Raw genomic sequence first — 23,174 nt, forward strand, 5'->3', positions numbered from 1 at the left:
GAAAACATGCACCACGGGCATTTTCAATCATACCTGCTTATGCCTACCCTATGTCAGAATACAGAAGTTCCTGCTTACTAAATCAAATGAATGTCTATAAAGAATGATACACCAACCTCCACAGTAAAATATTTTTCTTGTTTCCAAAATTTGCCTGGCACTGCACTGAAATACTAGGATCTTAATTACAAAATAAAATCCTAAACTTTCAAATATTGGAAGAAGAGAAATATTGTTAACCCAACACAAATGAAAACAATAGGAAAACTCAAATTCCACATCAGTGAGAAGGATAGCAAAACCAACATATTATTGGCCTACAATTAAAAAAAAAAAAGTTATGGTATAGGCAGAAAGGTGATATTATTATTCAAGCAGTTGCATGAAACATTATGTGTGGTAGGTAACTGTCCCTGCTTTGTTCATATAATCCCAAGTTCTAACCTACTGGAGATTGTGGATTTCTTAACAACTTTTCAGTTTGCCACTTGAAATACCACACTGAAATGTTGAGCATATGAGATGATTTCTCACCTGGTAATGTTTTAGTGTGCCATTAATAAGTAGAGAAGACTGCTTTTCCACTCTCTCTGTGATTGCGTGAGCAACAGTGTAATAGGACTGAGACCCTCTAGCACTATACTGCATGCTATATTCATCATCCACATCTTGTTTGGCTGTCCTGGAAAGCAGAAAAAGAACTAGAGTGAATTCCCACAAACAAACAGGTTTTTTGACCACAGCTCATATATGTATTTCTAAAGAAAGTGCAAATCCCTAACTGTGGCGAGTACACCAGAGGGTACAAGCTACTTTATAAACAGTACACAATTAATACCAAATTATCACGTTCCTCTTTGTGCAGATGTTCATTGACAGAGAAGCTACCACACCCACTGTAATCTAGAGCAAGCTAATGCTGGGAAACGCCACTGTAAGAAATAACAATTCCTAACAAAAAACAGCACCAAAAGAACACTTACTCTATGATTTGCTTTGCGTCTTTCTCAGAAACTTCCTCGCTGTTGGGATCCAGGAGTATCTTCTCATCTGCTTCTAATCTGCTTGATTCTTCTTCATCATCCTACAGAATAGAGAAAAAGCGCAGGGGTGCTATTAAGTGCAACACCTTCCTACATCATACTTTCAATTGGCATTCACATATTGGTAGCTTTCATTGGTCAATGCTTTACGACAGAAACTTGAATCGCAAAGTTCAACTTACAACTATTCTGCAACAGAACTGCACTGCGGTATAACAGAAAGACAATTTTTGACACACATTTACCAAAAGGACGTATCGATACTTTGAAATAAGAAGTATTTTCCCCTTTAGTGATCTTACTTTTAAAAGCCTTACTCTGTCTACTGTGTTCATGGAAAGTATTCCAATACCATGTATATCACATTCCAGATGTGTAATAATTTAATAAAGCTCAAAATCCTGCCAAATACAGCAGTTTTAGGCTTCTAGTTTCTTAACTTTTCGAAACACACCACATTTTTACTCTTTTAAAAGTAACAATTTCGCTTCTGCCTACAGTTGGATAACCAAAAAACTTAAAATCTCACTAATGAAGCTGAACAGAAGGCTTCTCTGACTTCTGCAAGTGTATTCTCCCAAGAACTATTTCCCAGCTCTAAACAATGCTGCTGCTGCTAAAGAGTCTGTGCTAAAAATGTGGGCATATCTCTTAACATTCCTCTGAGAAATTAACATGTATCAGGCCCTCCACTCCTTTCTTTAACAGTGAAAGTCTTATAGAATTACATTAGAAATAACTAGTCCTACAAAGGACTATTACCTTAACATCACACAGTCCAGTCAGTTTCAGTGGTCATTTGGTTCAGTATTTTAAAGACTGCTAAACTTGAGAGATAGGAATTCTATACCTAGTTCAGCTACTAGTCTGTTGATTGAACATAGTCCTCTCTACTCTTCAGCTTTCCTCTCCTTGAGAAAGTACTTGCCTGAAAAATACTATGTAAGTATCAATACTGATTATTCACAGTATCTAATATTATGGCCCTATAGGCTTGTGATCTCTGTGTGTAAATCTTAAGATTCTTTTTAGAATTTTTGTAGTAATAGTATTTAAAATAGTGAATTGAATAAGCCTACTCTGAACAGTCAGAACTTAAATCCCTGACATAATTCCTAATTTTTAATAAATATAACATGTAAATGAATAACTGTTATTCAGAATTGCCAATAAAACCTCCAGTGTATAAACATTAAAGATCACAGAATCATAGAATGATAAAATGGTTTGAGCTGGAAAGGACCTTGAAGATCATCTAGTTCCAAGCCCCCTGACACAGGCAGAGACGACTTCTGCTAGACCAGGTTGCTCTAAGCCCCGTCCAGCCTGGCCTTGAACACTGCCAGGGATGGGGCAGCCACAACTTCTCTGGGCAACCTGTGCCAGCGCCTCACTATCCTCATCGTAAAGAACTTCTTCCTAATATCCCTAATCTAAATCTCCCCTCTTTCAGTTTAAAGCCATTCCCCCTTGTCCTAACAATACATGCCCTTCTAAAAGGTTCCTCTCCAGATTTCTTCTAGGTCCCCTTTAGGTATTGGAAGTCTGCTCTAAGGTCTCCCCAGAGCCTTCTCTTCTCCAGGCTGAACAAGCCCAACTCTCTCAGCCTGTCCTCATAGCAGAGGTGCTCCAACCTTCTGATCATCATCTTCATGGCCTCCTCTGGACTCACTCAAGCAGGTCCATGTACCTCTTGTGTTGGGGGTCCCAGAGCTGGATGCAGTACTGCAGGTGGGGTCTCATGAGAGCAGAGTTGATGCGGAGAATCCCTTCCCTCGACCTGCTGGTCACGCTCCTTTTGATGCAGCCCAGCACATGGTTGGCTTCTGGGCTGCGAGCGCACACTGCTGGGTGATGCTGAGCTTCTCATGAACCAACACTCCTAACAGTCCTCCTCAGGGCTGCTCTCAATCCAGTCTCCACCTAACCTGGAGCTGTGCCTGGGATTGCCCCAACCCACATGCAGGACCTTGCACTTGGCTTTGCTGAACTTCATGAGGTTGACACTGGCCACCTCTCCAGCCTGTCAAGGTCCCTCTGGATGGCATCCCTTCCCTCCAGTGGGCTGACGACATCACGCAGCTTGGTGTCATTGGCAAACTTGCTGACAGTGCATCAGTCCCACTGTCCATGTCTAAGTCTGGACTGACAAAGATGTTGAACAGCAGCAGTCCTAACAGGGACCCCGAAGATGTTAACTTCATTCAGCACAAAGCTACAATACAGCCTTTTTCTGACATACAATTTTGAATAGGAACCTGCTTGTATTTTCTGATTCATGATTACTAATAGTCAGAAAAAAATATTTACTTTTCCTAAACCCAATGACAAGTTAGGTATACAGCTTATAAAAAGGCCAACTGCTATGAACTGAAAAGAATAAACAATACAGTTATTTTTCCTGTTTCTATTATTCCTAAAACACATATATACACACCTGCTATGGCTTTCCTTTCCTTCCTTATGAAAAAGAGGAAAATACCACATGAAGTACTTGGGTTTTACTTTATTACTTGTCACAGTATTTTTTTTTTTACAGACACATACCTCCTCCTCGTATTCAGATCCACTTTCATCTTCACTGTCTGACCTGGGAGCAACTTCGTAGCTGTACAAAGACAACAGAAAGATTACAAACTACAGATAACAAGAGGAGGGATTAGATTCAATAGATCTACTCAGCTTACACGTAGTAAATTAAAAGAATAGAAAGAAAGAAAAGAAAAAAGAGTAACTAAGAGAAGCCCATCAAAAGTATCAATACAAGTAGAAAAAGCAGTCTACTTGTATGCTAGCTACTTACCCAGGGTTCATTTCCAGCCAAGCATCCAGCTGACTTGCTTTTGGTGCTTCTGGGCCAAGAAGAACTTTGCCTGTTTCAGTATGAGTCACTTTGACTGGAAGGTCACTCATTTGACTGCTCTCATCTATGGGCTAAAATTTCAAATGCAATTTTATTCCATACAGCAACTGAATTTTATGCTTGTCATACATAATAAAAAGAACTAACAGCACCTTCAAAATTCCAGATCTGAACAAGCAGTGAAGTTTCATTATTAGAGGCCACACCTTCCCATATAACTGTCAAGCAAACACTTGAGTCACAGTATTTCTGTGTGTAACGCATTCTGTGTGACATCCACAAATATATCACAGTATTCCAAATAAATCAAAAAAGCAGCATGGAAAAGATTACACCATTGCTTTCTATGAAACAAGACACAAGCCATGTATGTTTATAGGCATTTAATCCTGCTATTTACACCAGTGGACATCTGTAACAAAAACCCATATACTGGCCTTATGATCTTTTCTCTTATATGGAAAAACAAGGACCTAACAATTTAACTAACTTTTTAAGTAAAGAAGACCTATTCACAGATTTACTGTCCTGACTTCTTCAATTAATCTGATAAAGCACTTGCAAAAACAAAACCTTTTACTTATTCTGGTGCTCTAACAAAACCGGAATAGCATAATTACTCTTTTTCTGTTATTTCTTTGCCCTGTTTAATCACAGACTTTCTACTTTAAAACTTCTTGCCTTCTACTACTGCTTCTGCTGAAGAATCTTTTCCTAATATATACATACATATATACATATGAACACGAAAGAATAATTCTGAACAGCTATAAATACAGTGACTGACAGTGTCTAAAACTTACCCTGTTTCCATAAATACTAAAGCTACAGGAATGTTATGTGCATTTTCCTTGTGCAGCCATAACTATATTAAAGGATTTTGCTGTAACTCTTAAACTACATCAGCAAAAATAACCCTTGTAAGTATAAAAAAGACCACAAGTAGAACAATACATACAATTCTGAAGTCCTCATATAAAACTAAAATGAACAGAAACATAGAATTAACACAGCTGCTCTTAATGAGGCAACATATGCTCTGCTACTGAGTAAAAAATCTTATTCAAAGAATGACACAGAAAATTTGCTTTTGAGTAAGAAAGAACTTGAAGGTGTCTTAAGCCATCATACTACTACAGTCTGTCCTGTGTCTGAAAGGTAGTTACATGCAATGTCAACAATGTATTTTCTAAAGATGAGAAGCTAGAATACATTGTGTTTACAACCTCATTTTAGAAAATAAATTATATCTGCACATGGACTGCAAGAAAACAATTTACTTCTAAGCCTATAACAAAGCTGAGATGGATTCTTCAGCATACTCAGTGATAAGACTATATTACTCAGCATATTTTTCTTTTAGTCTTCAGCTTTCTGATGAGAAGCAGGCTAGCAGAAACATTAATCTATATAATTTTTATTCCTGGTTATAAACAACAGCTCTTAGAATCTTTGTGGTCATGATTTTTTTTTTTAAGCTACAGCAATGGCACAGAGAACAATCACTAGGAAGTTTAAAAACAAGCAAACAAACAAACAAACAAAACAACAAAAAACCACCTTTTAAAATTCATACCTCTCCATCCGGACCAAGACCAGATGCCATTCCCTCTGCATTTTCTTCAGCCTTCTACAACAAATGAGGAAGTGAAAAATACCACAGTCAGATTGTGAGTATAGAGAGAGCATTTTGGACCTTGAGTATGTTTCACTTTATTTCTAAATATCCTGGGATGCATGTAATTTAAGGTGTAGGTGGATATAGGCAGAGATAGGCACAGAGTTGCTATGACACACACAAACCATTTGCTAGTATGAATAGGGTACCTACACACCTCTAGTCACTCTAATAAATATGCACCTAAGATGTGGCTGTGGCTGGCCTACTGAATTTCTGAATGAGACCTACAGCTCAGCTGCTTACAGATTGTACTAATACAAACAAAACAGTAACTAATTTTCATGTGATTTACTATTAATTTCCTCTGAAGTGCTCTAATCTCAGTATCAGAGGTGTTACCAGGCATTACAGATTGCATATTCATGCAGGCATTTTTATTTTAGGTATGTACCCAAGTTTTCTAGTCTGACAACTAACTAGAAAGGGTACTTTGGGAGTTCTTTGCACTATATCTCAATTAAGTCTAGATCACAGTTACTTAAAGTTAAAAAAAACCAAACATATTAAAGAACCCTGGAGTTCTTAACTGGAGTAAACTAATTTTTTTTTCTCCCCAGGCTCCACTCCGACAAGTAAGCCAGTATCTTCCTCAAAGCCTGTCCTCATATACCCTGTATTAAAATGTCAGGATAATATGAAAAAATGAAAGATATAATTTGCTTCTGGTTTAGAACTTTCCTAAACAATGCTGAGAATGATCAAGAAAGGATAGAATACAGCTCCTGTCACAGTGTTGGGTTTGTAGTACTATAACATGGTTCTATTGTGGTTACCAATAGCTACAGATCAGACTAACAAGAACAGACCTCTTAAATTGTGTTTTATAGATAAACAAATTCAAGCATCATTAATATGTGTGATAAATATTGATAATCCAGTTGTTTGGGTGAGATTTTTTTTGTTTGGATATTTAAGGAATAGCTGCACTTCCAAATATTGAGATGATTCTCAGTATCTACTTCAGATCAAACCTTGAGTCTTTGTCTTTACCACTGAAGTGCATTTTCCAAGCCATGAACCTAAAATGAACATGCAGCAGCATACATGGTTGAATTCTACATTTATAAAAATTTATTCTTACTTCTTTTACATAGCCTTCAAACTTCAGGACACATGCCTAATCATCTTTTTTAACTGCCCTTTCTTTCACTAGTAGTATCAAGAATGGAAATGTGGCTAAGCGTAATTCTAGTCTAAAACCTTTAAAAAATTTTTTCAGTATAATATTAATATACAAAAAATAACATGAAGGAGAGCCTTATAAATACTTCACTGGGCTACGCAAATGTCACTGGTCCTGTTCAATGCAACAATAGCTGATGCTCAGTAGGAGACCTTATTGGAGCCCTCCAGTTCTTAAAAGGGGCCTATATAAGAAAGATGGGAGGAGACTTTTTAGCAGGGCCTGTTGCAACAGGACAAGGGGTGATGGTTTTAAACTGAAAAAGGGGAGGTTCAGCCTGGATGTGAAGAAGAAATTCTTTACAATGAGGGTGGTAAAACACTGGCACAGGTTGCCCAGAGAGGTGGTGGATGTGCCATCCCTGGAGACGTTCAAGGCCAGGCTGGATGGTTCTGGGCAACTTGATCTAGTTCAAGATGTCCCTGCTCATTCCAGGACAAGACGACCTTTGAAGGTCCCTTCCAACCCAAACTATTCTACGATTCTACTACGAGCTTGAAGATTGCTTGCTTCAGCATTCCTGGGCAGCAGGCATGTCTGCTGACAAAGAAAGGAACTATACCAGAACTGAAAAGTTCAAATAAACAGAGAGGCAAGATAAGTTACGACAGCACATATTTGGCCTTGACTGAACAAGCTACATTGACTGAGGATATTTTTATCTTGGATGAACAAGAGGAAGGTCCACTCTTCTGCACGAGACTGCTCTCTAATATATAAAGATTGTTATAGCTTAGCTACAGTCAATGGAAAGAACCTCATGACTCAAACAGACCACCACAAATAAGGAGCAAGCATCAGTGCTGTTCAATGTGCAAAGATCAGATTCTCCTATGAGAGCAGAAACATTTACAATGTATAGTTAAAAATAATTTTGGAAAGCAGAAAAGTATGTTACAAATGAGATAAATGTAAATAATGCCAGATATCTCATACTTGTATTTTCGGCTATGCAGACACGTCTTTAATCTTGACAATTTAAACCTTGACGAGGAAGTATCAATTTTACAAAAGTTGGAAGTTACATTTACTTCATTCTCCATATAATGACAGGAAAAATTCCTATGGATAAAGGCGAAAAGTCGCAAGTTAAACTGGCCTATCAGATGAAAACTTAATCTGGAGTATTCTCATTTTTTTAAAATCCATGACTGCAGTGATGATGTGGGATACCAGCTGAACAGGAGTCTGGAGGCAGAAAATGCAAATACAGGAATGTGAAAAAAAGCAAAGAGAGAAAATTTACCATAAAGATTCCCCAAACTATATCCCAGAGAAAAAAACAGACTAATCCGAAATTTTATTCTCAGAAAGAATACAGGGTTCACTTGGGTATTGTATAATGTGAGCCTGGCAAAGACATGAAGTACTTCTTCACCACCTGTTTCCTCATTGCCACTTCTAAGAGAAATTATAAGAACTCTCTTTTTTCATACATAGTTCAGCCAAACTGACATAGAAACAGGACTGCATCACGGACGTGGACTGTTGAAGGAATTAGTATTTTTCATCAGAGCAGTGCATTGACTCCACACACTCTCATTCAGGATGATCTCTACTTCTAATTCTGTACATTAAATAAGGTTTGTTCTCACTGGTAATACAGTTGAGAACCCAACTTAAGTTACATCTTAATTTTGGAGGCAGTGGACTGTTATGATGTTAAGAACATACTCTCAAGAAAAACTACATGTTTTGGTGAGGAACAGGAGAAAACATGGAGCATTTTTTAGACCATTAATCTCCAAAATAGTAATTTTTTTCTATGCTGGTATTTATTAGCATATTTAGAGTGCTGCTTGTAAGCCATGTAAATATAATGTTTATATTTGTATCAGTAATTAGTAGCAAATCAGGCATGGAAAGGGATTATAAAAATCCTCTTATCCATCCTGCAAGAGATGAAAGGTACTCAGAGGTCCACAAAATGGCAAATCATAACTCATGATTATTTCACACATGGAATTATTTTTTTCGAAAACAGCAGTTTCCAGTTTTCACAAGTCTCTCTCACAGGGTCAAATATTTCATCTGAAGAAAGATAATTTGAAAAGCTTCAATTAAATGTTAGGAATGCGCAGTGAAAAATACTACTGGCAGAAACCCCATTTACTGTAATACATCTACCCAAGTTCTTTCTCTCTAGTTGTTTCCAGCGACCCACAAAAGGGACTGAGCCAAGTGTAGAATGTGAAGGTCTAGAAAAGTTACCCTGTATGAAACAGCTACACAACCAGACTTTTCCCATCTTCTTCATACAATGTATTATGGATCCACTGGATCCTTTTTGAGTACTTTATTCCTAATTTATGTGTCTGGCCCAATTTTGCCTGTACGAAGTTTATCAGCAAAACAATGTTAACACTACTCAATTTCCTAATCCTACCTCCTTTTCACTTTCTCTAGAAATAATGAGAACAAATTTCTTATGTATTTCAGTGGAGAGAGACAAGTTCCCTCAGTGTTAAGAATTTGGCAGTGTAGATGATTTTAGATACTTTGGTATGTGTAAGACAATTGGGTATAACTACATTTATCAACATTAAAATTGGATTTGAAGAAGAGATGGCCTAAAAATACCAGCTGTAACTACTTGCCTTCTTTCTTCTCCTTCTCTTCTTCTTCTCTTTGGCTGCTTGTGCCTGTTTATGCTCCCATACCAGGTTAGTCAAGTTAGCCACATACTCATCTGTCTGCTGCAATAGGTATGCCAGGCGTCTATCTTTCTTTTGGTCAATCAGCTTACGGTAGCCTTCTTCATCTTCAGCCTAGGAATACAAAATAGGCATCAGCCATGACAGAAATGCTTCCAAAGAAACACCAACCAACTAATGCAATAATCATGTGTTATTTTAGCTAGGTCATTATGATCTGTGTAAGGAGGAAACTAGATGGGTAAAGAACTCGTTCAATAAGTAGCCCAGAAGGTCATACATTTGTGTTAATGGGTCACAGAATCATAGAATGGTTTGGGTTGGAAGAGACCTTAAAGATCATCTAGTTCCAACCCTCCTGCCATGGACAGGGACACTTCCCACTAGACCAGGTTGCTCAAAGCCCCATCCAACCTGGCCTTGAACACTTCCAAGCATGGGGCCTCCACAACTTCTCTGGGCAATCTGTGCCAGTGCCTCATCATCCTCACAGCGCAGAACTTCTTCCTAATGTTACACAGAAGTGGCTGCGCTAAATTTTCATGCTGGTAGGAAAAAAAAAAAAATTATCAAAAAACTTCAAAAAAGAAGTAGCTATAGGTTAAAATGATCTTATAGCTCTTTAACATGTAGGTTGAAAGTGTCACATTCACTACCATCATCAGAATTACACATAATCCAGGTACAGCAGTTTTAGATTTACACTTTTTGCGCTACAGATGCTTAATTCTGCAAAAGAAATACATGGGTGTGACTGAGACTGTATATGATACACTAAAAGGAAACAATACATAGTTTTAGGTAAAATAACCATAATCCTTACCATTAGTCTCCTCATTCTTTCCTTCTCAATTCTCTCAGTTTCTTTTTTCTGCTCACGCTCAGTGTTGGCATGCCAAGTTGCCACAGCTTTAGAAAGCTTCTGAATTTTCCCAGCAACTGACCGGTGGTACTCTTTAAAATCTTTAGCATGCTGCAATATGCTATTCAGGTATTCCTAGAAAGACGAACAAGTCAGTGCAGACACTTGGACAAAGCACAGGATTTGAAATCGGGAATGCAGAAGTTCTAATCTTACTGTTTTCCAATTGCTTACCACATGATTTGGAGGTGGCTTTTAATACCAGAAACTCCAAAGGTAAACAAAAAATAGAGAAGACATATAAAGCAAAGCAAGGTGCATTTCCACCATGGAAATGTTTTCCAGTTGCTTACCACATGATTTGGAGGTGGCTTTTAATACTAGAAACTCCAAAGGTAAACAAAATACTTACTAGAGAAGACATACAAAGCAAAGCAAGGTGCATTTCCATCATGCGGTAAACAGCCAGTCATAGGGTAAAGGGCCAGTAAGATAAAATACCTGATGCTTCTGCCTACGCTTCCTCTCCTGTTCTATCTTCTGCTGTTTCTCAAGCTTCTCTGTCATCCTGGCCTCCCTCAAAGTCTGGCGCTTGCTTCGTTTGTAAGCTTTCGAGTTCAGTGCTGTTTCCAGCGTTGTGTCACGTCGCATGCAAGCTACCACCTCTTGTCTTAGCTACCAATGGAAAAAAACCAAATACTTTTTAAACAAAAAGATCATTTTTCATATATGGAGGAATAACTTTAAACACTGGTATGGCAGAGTAAAACAGTAAAAATCCAGATGTCCCAACCTGCCCTTCCATTTCTATTGCAGTTATGAAAAGATCTAACATCTATACAGTTGCAAGAGCTATGTCTGCCTCCCTGAACAAATCTTCAGTTGCCACAGGATGGCCAAAAGTGTTAATCGCTCTCAATCATCATTTCTCCCTTCTTTACAAGATGCTGCAAATGACTATCTTGCTGCAATGAAAGGGGCTTGCCAAAATGTTACACCATCGAAGCAAAACACAAATGAACAACATTCATACATTCTACAGTTGGACCTGAACACAGCTGACAACTTGTTTCAGTGCCAGCTGCACAGGAGAAAACAGGAAGAGGTAAATGTTATGGGAACATTGGAACAGAATTGCTACAGTCTCAGCAGTACAGCAGGGAGAGTCTGCTGCTTTTCATCTGACCTCTGACAAAACTTCATTACAAAGGAGTGCCAAGAGTAGAGGAAAGGAAGACTTGGACATCATGGTCCAACTACCGCCAAGGCTTCTGTCAGGAAGTATTTTTCTTGATCTGCCAAGTCACTTCTTTGTTCTTCCAAACTAGCTGGAAAAACCAATGGCAATAGGCCTGGAAGAGTCTGGCAGTGTGATTTCTTTTCTGAAATTCATTTGCTGATACATGCACTCAAGATCCAATTTATATCTTAGTTATGATCTTGTTATGCATAATTTTCAAAGTGTGTGCCACAGTGGAAATCCAGAAAACAGATCACAGACAAATACCACACATAGCACTAACATACAATTCTTTCTAAAACAAGGGACCCATGATAAATACGGAGTATGCCCAGAAAGAGGTGTCTATTGAGATCTGTGTTGAAAATTAGCTTGCAGCCTGTCCAGTTCTTGTTCTGTCTTTGTGCCAATGCCATGTCCATTATCAAAGAAACAGTTCTATGGTTACACTTTAGGTTGGAAGATAAAGCAGGCAGCAAAAAGAACACACACATTTTTTTTAACAAAACAAAATAAAATCTAAGTTAAACATTTCCGTGACTTGCTTATCGGTCAAGTTTGCTCTCATGCTTAGGCTGAGTGCTACTGCAAAGTCTCTTGCCAGTTTACTCTCTGCTGCATGAACACATTTCTCTGTGACTTCTATGAGAATTTTCCTGAAGCAAAAGGCATTACCTGGCGCTGGAAATTCAGTAACCTAAGTGCCTTCAACTCCACTGTAGCTTTGGTTCGCAGATCAGGGGGCAGAGAACCAGGCAAGTTCTCCAGTTCTTGGATTCTGTGAGCAATTCGAGCCTGAAGCCTAAGTAAATAGAAAATTGGGTTAAGACACCAGGAGAAATCTGTAAGCAGTTATCAAACTTCTAAAGTAAAAAAAAACAATTTAGCTGAGGCATTTATTTGGCTTTTACTAATTGTTTCTGAACTAACAGAGTTTTGCAGAGATGATATTAGGTATCCTTTTCCACTTTGAAAATAAATTGTCAAATACTGAAAATTCCCCTCAGCCCTTCTTTTAATTTCGGCTAAAAGTACATGAGTGAAAAGAAACTTGGGAACTTTATTTTACTCATACTATACAGGATTCTGCTTTCAAGCTTCTTTGATGGGTATTGTTTTATGCACAGTGCAGTCAGTGATGGCACAGACAGAACCTTCCTTCATATCTTGAATTCTACTCGCTTATTTTATTGACAAATGAAAGGTTGATTAGTAAAGTATTAACACTTACATAGCTGTTTCTATTTCACTCTTCCTTTACAAGCTCCTTTTGCATTCATTTGCAAATTCAAGAGAGAGAGAAAGAGAAAATAATGGGCAAGCCAGACAGAAGTTTTTGTGGGTTTGTTTACAAGTAAGTACTTTTGTGAACTGCAAATTTTGCCAAGGCCCTAAAATTGCAGACCCCAAAATTATAAGTGATCCAAAAACTGCCCCTAAGTTTAACTGAACGAGTGCCCTCCATATCCCACGTGCTTTAGGAAAACAAACAAACAAAATAAAACAAGCCCCCCCCCCCCCCAAAAAAAACCCTAAAACAAACACCCAAAGAAAATCAAACATGCATGCACACCCCCAAACCACAGAGTCCTCTCTCTCTCAAAATCAAAAACCTAAAGGACCACAAAGAGGAAGTTATCTCCCTACACTGCACAGAACTTTCAGTTTTTACTTTTTCTTTACTTTCACAAAGTAACATGACATTAGGAAAACGTGTATGCTGCTGTTTTCCTGCAATGACTTTGGACCTGCCATGAGGGAAGAAAGCAAGCACTTTCTATAGACCTTCTGTGCATACAGGGATCATTCTTCCCCTGCTCTTTCGCCCCCTATCATCACTCCAAGTATTAGCACAGTGACATAAACTTCCATACACTCAACATGTCAGCCTCACAGCTGGAAAGTAGATCACACATCTGGCAAAATGGCTGCACCCAATATATGGAGACAGAACCGACCAAAATACTAGTATCTCACACTAACTGCATGCATCATGACTACACATAACCTTAAAAGCAACTGGAATCACTTCTACAGTTATTCCTTCCTAAAACTCCTGAACTTCCCAAAACTATGTTGTTTGGTTTTTTTTAAATATATTACCAAAGACTTCTGTAGTTCCTGGAACAACAAGAAGGAGGTACTGCTGCATTACTGCAGACAACTAACTTGGTGTACTCATGAGAGCAAAGAATTGAAGCAGTATTAGGTTTGGTTTTTTATACAGACTGCAAAGTAAATCAAGGGTTACTTCCCAATATGAGAAAGTTCCATTAAAATCTACAGGTACTTGTGCAGGTCCAACTACTTGAAGTGTTTCTCATCACAGCTACCTTCTAGTCTTTAAAGAGTAATGCCTGCAGTTTGTTGGACTCTTGCTGTCTTCAGGGAAAAACACCAGCAGCTATTAGGTAAACAGAATCCAAAAAAAAAAATTTCCTAGATGCTTTTTACAAGCACTTGAAGGATATAATCTCATCATTTTGAGGATACATTTAATTAATCTATGCAGTTCAGCAATTTATCTCCCTCCATCCGGAAAGCGACTAGTGCATCTACACAGAGATCTCTTTGCAAAACAAGTGATGTACATCTTTTCTTCATTAACTGGGGGTTCACAGCAGAGGTTATGCTTGCATATTCAAACCTGTCTGGCATGGATGCCACGCAATAAGCCATGAAGATAGATAAGAAGAGACTCCACAGACAACAGAAAGAAACCCCAGACAACCTACAGGACACCAGCAAGTATATTTTCTTTAATTCACAACAAGAAGGTGGAAAAAAGCCCTTCCACATAATAGAACAACTTCAAATCACAAACATTGTTAATTTTAAGAGATTGATAGAGTGATATCAAAAAGCAGCATTTTATTTTAAAGAAAGTGTTAAGGAGAGTTTTACAAAGGCACAGTATGAATTTTTCATTCTGGCCAGATTTCAAGGAACACAGCAAGTTTAACAGCTCTCCACGTACGAATAATTTAAACTTCTTATATTGATAAGAATTTTAAATATCTAAGTTTCCTTTTATCTACCTTTAGTCACACAGAGATTAATATCAATTATCATATAATCTCACCTCAAATCAGCATATGCTGCAAACAGTTTCTTGGCACAACCATGTGAATTTGACAGCAACATTAACTGTCTATTTTGTTTCTCTTTGTTAATATATGCTGGAGCCTTTTTTATAACCAGATCAAGGCTTTTCAGGAAGAATAAGTAGGCTGCTGCTGTTTCATTAGACTCAAAGCTTTTTCAGATCCAATAATACATCAATAGGTGTATTACTGCTTCTTCTTCCGTATTGGTCTATTTAACATGTGGTTAATGAATGGAAACGCTGTACTATACTTCTAATTGCATATTTGATGAATTGAAACAAATTATGTAACTTACTAGTATCAAGAAAAGGAAAAAAGAATTGCTATCACTGAAAATAAAAAGTCATTTTGTAACAGCAAAAGTGAAGTATTGCACATTTACAATATTGTTCTGTGTGTAAGACATAGTCTAATACATAAATCATGTACATGAACCATTAAGAAACAGAAATATCTACGCAGTAACTCTCCCGAGACTGCCACACCCTTGAGAAGTGTGTATACAACAAGAGGTGTGGCCGAACACCTCGGCAACTAACTTTTTATCATGTAGTTCATGACTTAGCACTAAATTACTGTCTTCCCATCAGCACACTTCATCACTTTCATCCAGAAACCCATGTCTGAGGTCACTGCGCTGTCATGGTTTTTAACCCTGGCCAGCAACTAAGCACCATGCAGCTGCTCACTCATTCTCCCCCCAGGCCCAGTGGGATAGGGAACAATCAGAAGGATAAAAGTGAGAAAAGCTCACGTGTGAGATAAAAACAGTTCGATAATTAAAATTTTTTTATTTTTTTTTTACTGTGAGGAAAAGAGAGAAAAAACAATAACAAATAGAGAGGAAAATAAAACTCAAGAAAGACAAGTGATGCAAATGAAAACAATTGCTTACCACCAACTGCCCAGCCAGTCCCCAAGAAGGGTGCCCCTGCCCATCTCCCCCCACTTTTACTGCTGAGCATGATGACGCCAGATGGTGTGGAATATCTCGTTGGTCAGCCGAGGTCCGCTGTCCCGGCTGAGTCCCCTCCCAGTTTTTGTGCACCCCTAACCTACTCACTGGGCGGCCTGACAAACGGAAAGGGCCTTGACTCTGTGTAAGCACTGCTTGCTGATAACGAAAACATCCCTGTATTACCAGCACTGTTCTGAGCACAAATCCAAAACATCACCCATACAATCTACTATGATTCTATCCAGCGAAAACCAGTGGAATCACTGAGTGAACCTTATCTGTCATTTTCAAGAAGTCCTAAAACAATCAGATTCAAGCTCACACTTTCCCTCAATAAGGCAGCATACTGAAATTTTACCTTTTGGGTCTATCTGTGTGTTTGAAGTATCAATCCCTAAAACACCTATGTGATAATTCTGTCTTTTCATGGAAATGAGAGATCTAAACAGTTTTCTAAGCATTTCAAAGTATAACTGCCCTTTATTAAAAGTTAACTACTGAGAGATCTTAAGAAATAAATGTTTCATGAAGCTTTTTCTAGCTTCACTGGTTTCAGGACACAAATATTTACATTGGCTTTTTTCTACCCCCTTTTTATGAAGAAAGAGTGAATATAGCATGTTTCTGTATTAAACTTGCCTGTACTAAAGCTAAGTCTAGTATCATCCAAAGCACAAAAGCTGTTGAACAGATTTTCTAAAAGCTTTTGTCTGATGTTACTTATACAGTTTTAAATAATGAAAGTAATTCCAGAAGTTCTAGGCATTCTGGTATACAGTGTTCAACATTAAAAAAGCTTGAATCCCTATCTATATACTACCATCAAAAATAAAACCCTTCCGCTGCAGAATCCCTGTCAAACTTCCACCTTACTTTACTCTGCCAAGCAGATCAGAGTATTTAGAAGCTAACAGATATGCTGTATCTGCAACTGGTTCTCCATATCAGTACATGCAACACCGCTACTGACTGTCACTCCTTCACTTTCCTCCATTTATGCATACTAAGACCTAATAGTTTTGCACAAATAGTGCAATGGAGCAGGGCTGGAGAGACAGGAGGAGTAACAATTTCAGGTTAACTGATACAGAAATGCTACATTATGCTGGTCACATGACTCTTGGCTCAGGTTAGTACAATTCTTCACTCATAGCAACTGTGAAACCACATAATGGTATGTTCTACAAGCATTCTGAAAAAGATGTTAGAAAATAGTGATTGCTCAAGCTGAAACAGCTATGGCCATTCAGTCAGTCCTAAGGCAAAAAGGGTAAGACTGACAAAATGATCACAGCAACATGCCAATAAATTACTTAAGCATTATCTTACGATAAAATTAAGAGCTTTTCTGGGATCAAGGCCTGAATTCTGGACATGGCACCACATCCTAAAACACTTCATGGTGTTTTACTTTCAAAAAGTGAAAGCCATTAAACCATTCTTCAGTGAGATCACCATCCCTTTTGGTTACCTTCCCCTACAAACTCATTGTTATAGTAACTGGAAGATGCATTATCAGTCCAAGACAAGCAAATACACCAAGTGCAGTTTCCTTCCCCTGAGTGATAATAATCAGGAGCACATTTCAGGTGCAGGTCAAGATCCCTCTGCCAAGCAGATTCCTAAGGTCAGTTGTTTTATAGTCTTGGGGATGAGAAGAGGGAAGAAGTCTAACTACACATGAAATGCCATTCTCTGTACTTTGTAATGAATATAATTCACCATCTAATTAGGGCATTCAGAAGGCAACTTTTAAACATCATGCTCCCTGGCAAACTTTTTTTTTTTATAATATTGCCTGTGATCTCCTTAATATTCTCTCTACTCCGTAGTAGTCCAGCCAATCTCATTATTACTAATAAAATTTGGTTCTCGTGTGACAACTAACTCATCAGCCTTTTGATCTCCACTGTTTCCTTCTAACTTCACTTTTGTTCTTAAAATGTTCTGCGTTGAACTCGTTTCTCTGTAGATGACAAGGACTTTGATTTCCTCATCTTTGCTGTCTGGAGCATCCAAGCAATATGCTAAGCCAGCAGAGTCCTTGAGACTGTTTTGCAGTAATACTGCAAATATGCTTTACTTCATGTCCCTTCTACTGTTACACAGTTCATAACTTGAGATAGAAGTAAATCATGGTTTGGTCTGGTGCTTCCATGCTGCTCTTTGACACAGTCTCTCTCTAGAAACTCAGTTTATACTATTGTCTCTACGGTAGTTAATTGCAAGGAGTTTCAGTTGAGTAAGTGAAAACCAGCAATATGCATGTGCATTTGAATCTTGTTATTTGCTTTTACCTATATTCACGTTCTTGGAGTATTTCAACAGGATCCAACCCTTGTGGCTTCTGGATAGGGCTGATGCGATTCTGCTTTTGCTGCAGCTGAACAATGGGTGAAGGCTGTCCAGGCGGTGGCTGTGGTACAGAAGGCCCGGGCATGGCGGCAGCCGGCTGGGCAGCAACGGGGGCAGGAGAAGGCCTCCCACTTGGGGGTGCTGCAGGAAGCTTCTGCTGTGCATTAGAGACACTCATATCTGGGGCTTGGCCTGCATCATAAAAAGTACTTATACACAACATGGAACATGGAACGCAGGAAGAAAATCAAGCCTGTTTCTGAGGACAGAACGTGAAGCTAAGGTAAACATTCAAAATCAGTGGAAGAGGCACCCTGAGACAAACTACACACTGTATTTAAAAAAATATACTAAAATGCAAATATACCATACATTGCAAGAAGTGATCCAAGCAAAACAAAACACCCGAAACTTTACAATGAATGTCATTTCTTTTCCCATTCCTGCTGACTTCTAATTCTAGCATTAGAAGTGAAACAGCTGCAAAATTAATTCAGTGTAGGACCTAAGTCTGCCTTTTGTTTGCTGTCCTTGCACCGCACAGAAGACGGCATCTATACTTACAACCTGACAAGTACCAGTAGGTCTGCTTTTACAGCTGTATGAGAAATAGATAGCCATATTAAAATTTCTACAACTTCACTCAGAAGTACCTGTCATATATAAATAGCCTTTTTTTCCATCATGATCTCCTATTAATTGTATTTAAGTCTTTCAAATATTAGGAATTCAGTTACTGTTTTATCTTACAGCATTCTAATCATGGAATCCCAGAATGTTTTGGGTTGGAAAGAACCTTAAGATCACCTAGTTCCAACCCCCCTCCCATGGGCAGGGACACCTCGCACTAGACCATGAATATCGCCCAAGGCTCTGTCCAACCTGGCCTTGAACACTGTCAGGTGTTCAGGTAATCGTCTTGAATATTAACACTTCAGTTAACACGAAAATTGTACCTGCAATTTATAAACACTAAGGGTCACAGATTTCAGTATGACATTATGACAATAAGTCATGCATGCATTCAGATGTTCACAAATTGCCACTGACAAGAGACATGCAACAATAAAGATGTCACTTAATTTTCTGAGGAGTTACAGGAATTTAATTGCAAAGTACACCTGCAATCCTGTAATCAACCTTAATTCAAGCCCAATATCCTGAAAGCTACATAAAAAGATTCCTTCAGAGATCACCATCTGTCATTCACACATCTGCATCAAACTCAAGAAAAGGAACTTGAGCACAAGCTGCAGAACTTGTATTTAGCAAGACTGAATTTCAGCTTATTAAAATAAGGGAAGAAAGCAAGCCCACCAAATGCCTCTGTGCTGTCTCAGTTTTCAGGAAGTTCAATGCAAATCAAACTGTAAAACAAACACTACCACAAACAACTATGTAATGAATGAAAAATAAATTTAAAGAAATAAGCACAACTTTTGAAAATGCATTAAATAAAACCCTCAAACAGATACAGCAAGGACAGTTTTTTTCTTATTAAAAAAACAGTAGTGAAAAAGGACAAACAATAAGCAGCTTAAACAGGACAGACTGTTATTATTATAATGTTCTGGATTATTTAGATGAAAACTATCCATCTAGCAATTCTTTATCTCTGTCAGCATTTTCTAGTAGCAGCATTTGAGCTAGAAGGCACGGTGCCTAGTAAACTCAGACATACAACCTCTTAAGAAACACTTTCCTCCCTCTTTATTATCCTACTCAAATCATAAGCATTCTTTCAGAATATTCTAAGAAAAGCAATTCTACATCTGATTACATATTAGTATTTCGTTTTCTTTTTATGTTGCTGTAAGAAGCTGACTAATGAAAGAGAATTTTTTATGACAGCACCTATCATAGAGTCGTCACTGTCCCCAGACTTACTCACAAGCAACAACGTAACATTTCTACTATATGAGAAGCCTGCATTATTTGCAAGCCTGCGATACTGTATTTTTACAGTCTGTAAACCTGGATCTGAATGATTTGGTTCAAAACCTGATTATCATGCAGGGGGAAAAAAGTTACATTCTTCATTAGAGCTCAAATACTACACTGAACTTTCAAAGCAATCCAATTAATATGGTCAGAACATAATTTATTAAGTAGACTTTATGGGTGTCTCCCAGGCAGCTTACATACTTCATTCTGATTGAAAAAAGGTGCTTCATGTTCAGGCTGCCTAACAATTGCAGTAATTTCATGTAGTCAAGTAATTCATGGATTAATAAATGGTTAGATTCTCCTTGATTCAAGTTCCAGGCATAGTAAAGGTTACACTATTTTTCTGCATGCATTTCTACCGTCTTTATTTTTTCAACCCTGTATCTCTTCCCCAAACTCTATCTGTACTGTTTAACCATATCCCTCTACATGATGTAAAATTAGCTATCCTGCTATACCTTCAGTCCAAGTTTTAGGGGTAATGGCAGCTGTATGCCCAGGCATCCCTGGAGCAGGCCCTGGTCCAGTTGTAGCACCACTCATTGTATGTAACCCAATCCCTGCAATTTGGCAGAGAAAAGAAACTTACTAAGACACAAAACATTTTGAAGTATTCGAAAAATCATTCTGCTTTCCGGCATGCTAGTATATTCAGGCAAGTAGTATTTTTCGTTATTAAACATGAATTTAAGTAGATTTTATGGTGAGAAAATATACATAATAAAGCATATTAAAATAATGTCTCCCAAAAAACCTTACTCAGTAGCAAAACCATATCCACAGAAAGGAAGTGACCAGTGAAATTAAGATCATTACTAAAAGAAAATAGTATCATCTTAACCCTCATTTTCTAATGCATACTCAGCAATGGAGGTGTTCAGAAACAAACAGGTGCAGGGCGTTTAATGTAACTCAGTTTTCTTAGGACCAAAACATGCTTGCGTTGTAATTCTACTATCATAAGGAGAAAAAAGTAAAATCCCTTTCTTTCCTTATGTTTTTCACTTTAGAGCACATTATACATGGTTTGTTTTACTTTCAACAACCTAAATAACCTGTCACTGTGCTCCCGGGTTTTTTATCTACTTTTCTGCGCAGCAACCAGAGTCTGAAAATTCACTCTGTGAAAAACAGTAAAACTGTGATCAGTAAAGTATGATTAACATTCAAAAAATGAAAAGTATAATCAGGATGAAGACAGCACTGCAGAGTGAAATCACTTTTATTTCAGTTTTGACAATCTCCCATTAATAACAGATGTGTTTTATGTACTTGCTCAACCTTAAAACCAAGTTCACTTATACACCCAAATACAATCCCAAATTACCACCCTGCACAGCACCCATTTCTTAATTTTCCACAAGCAAAACTTCAAGAATTACCTGCACAATGACACAAAGCCTAGATTCACTTACCAGACTGTCTGTTGAAGGCATTGGGAGGCTGCTGCTGTTGAATGCCAGGGAGTGTCCTCTTGCCCTGAACAGCAAGCTGAAGGTTTTCTGGTAAAGGCTGACCTCTAGCTAACATTTTGTATGCTAGAATCTGAGCCCGCAGCTGATGCAGCTGTACAGGGCTGAAAGGGGAAGGACCTCTATTAGGCTGATTCATAGCTTGTGGGTCTCCTGGCATAATGGGTCCTGGCTGGCTGGGAGTCATCTGGGGTGGAGTTGGACCTCCTCCAGACATCGGACTGGACACATGCTCCGGTGCTCCCAGCGGAGATGGATGTGGAGACATGTAACCTGGAACAGGTAAGAGGATCACAAACTTACCTCTCTGGTTAATCAAATCTAAATTCCACCAAATTTCTTTAAGAGTACATTCAGTATACAATGTCTCTCTTAGGTCAGGATAGCTGCATTATTTTCTGCAAGAACAAAAGTACAATCTGAAGTTCTCTGGGCTATAAACATATCCTCATGAGCTATTCTTTGAGAAGAGCTATGATTATATCATCCGATAATTTCTAAAAGTAACAATTACCTTTACATTTGGAGTAAGACGAACTAAAACATAATACAGAAGCAGGAGGATGCAGTACTGCTTCACTACAATGCTGGATAAATACTTCCTTGAGGAACACATGCCGTGAAGTCTGCCTGTTTTATACCCTAATTTTGTGAGTTTATTTTGATGCACACACATCAAGGAATACCCCTTCACTGATACAGGCCCTCTTTGCCAAAACTTGCCAACATACAGAAATAGAAACAGATGGTATTCAATTTCTATATAATTGCTCTTTAATTTATACAGAAAAAGGTTTGAGCCAGACAAAGAATGTTCAATACTTTTACCATCTCAGCGCTCAAGAACATCAAATGCAAGCACAGAAATCATGTTCTGAAGAAGCTGCTGAAGACTGTTACTCTATCAAGTTCCAGGAAAGCAAGCACAGTTCTGAAGCAAACAGTGCTTGTATCTTATTATAGCATTTCCAAATGCAGTTTAAGTCTTACTTTTAATCACATTAATACCTATTTCCTTGAGCTTCACAAAGCATCCATGAAATGAGATGGCATAGATTTTTGGTGAGAACACCAAAAACATGTAGCTTGTCAGAGAAAAAAATAAAGAGCAATCCTTCAGGTAATATACAACAGACAGCTAGATTGCAAAGAGGTCCAACAAAGAGTGAAAAAGAGGTAACAATTATTTACCCATTTAATTCTGGTATTGTGGAGCACAAATAATGCTTACCAATTTGAAAAGCCTAAAAAAATTTGAAAAAAAACCCTAAAAATAAACCAAAAAAACCCCCATGAACCAAGGAATCTTCTGTCTTACATATTCTTTAGTAAGCCACGGACCACTGAACACCGAAGTTCATGGTTCTGACACTAAATTTATTCTTTCCCCACTCTTCCTGACACTTTAAAGTGAAACTAAATCAATTTCGTCTACACAGTCCAGATCACAGAAATTTTGCTGGTTTTTTTGCTTCACTGTTCTCACTGACCCTTAAGGGCAAAACAGGCAAAATCTCGAAGTGTCTCAACTTTTCTGAGATTAACAGCAGCTGTAGGTTACTAGAACTTATACAAGCAGATAGATGAGAGTGCTAAAGAATTGAAACTCCATCAATGCTAAGGTCTGGGGATTAAAATCTTGAAAATAAAGGCTGTAAATGTTTGCGATTAAGGACAAGGAAGAGAGGACTTCATTTCTTCTAAAAGAGGAAAATAAGGTAAAAGTACAATAGGGAAAAAAAAGTTTTGAGATGGGAAAAGACTAGGTAAGACAAGACAGCAACAGACTGAGTTATCTAAAGAAGAAGA

The 23,174-nt window shown here is 38.1% G+C and overlaps 1 protein-coding gene across 9 annotated transcripts in view; it reads right to left on the reverse strand.

Annotated features, from left to right (window-relative positions):
• Positions 1–23,174, reverse strand: part of SMARCA2 (SWI/SNF related, matrix associated, actin dependent regulator of chromatin, subfamily a, member 2) — a 131,439-nt gene that overhangs the window by 79,369 nt on the left and 28,896 nt on the right. For 8 of the 9 annotated variants that reach the window (XM_030471383.1, XM_030471379.1, XM_030471382.1 and 5 more), the window contains 12 exons: positions 21,309–21,638; positions 20,352–20,453; positions 17,889–18,138; positions 12,202–12,328; positions 10,788–10,961; positions 10,248–10,421; positions 9,368–9,538; positions 5,483–5,536; positions 3,847–3,977; positions 3,591–3,651; positions 984–1,084; positions 535–682 (listed from right to left, as the gene is read on the reverse strand). In XM_030471383.1, coding sequence (XP_030327243.1) covers positions 535–682; positions 984–1,084; positions 3,591–3,651; positions 3,847–3,977; positions 5,483–5,536; positions 9,368–9,538; positions 10,248–10,421; positions 10,788–10,961; positions 12,202–12,328; positions 17,889–18,138; positions 20,352–20,453; positions 21,309–21,638 — 1,823 coding nt within the window. The remainder of the gene's footprint in view (positions 1–534; positions 683–983; positions 1,085–3,590; positions 3,652–3,846; positions 3,978–5,482; positions 5,537–9,367; positions 9,539–10,247; positions 10,422–10,787; positions 10,962–12,201; positions 12,329–17,888; positions 18,139–20,351; positions 20,454–21,308; positions 21,639–23,174) is intronic. The other variant, XM_030471384.1, reaches the window with a different exon arrangement.

This window comes from Strigops habroptila, chromosome Z (assembly GCF_004027225.2).
Source record: "Strigops habroptila isolate Jane chromosome Z, bStrHab1.2.pri, whole genome shotgun sequence".
NCBI classification, from domain to species: domain Eukaryota; kingdom Metazoa; phylum Chordata; class Aves; order Psittaciformes; family Psittacidae; genus Strigops; species Strigops habroptila.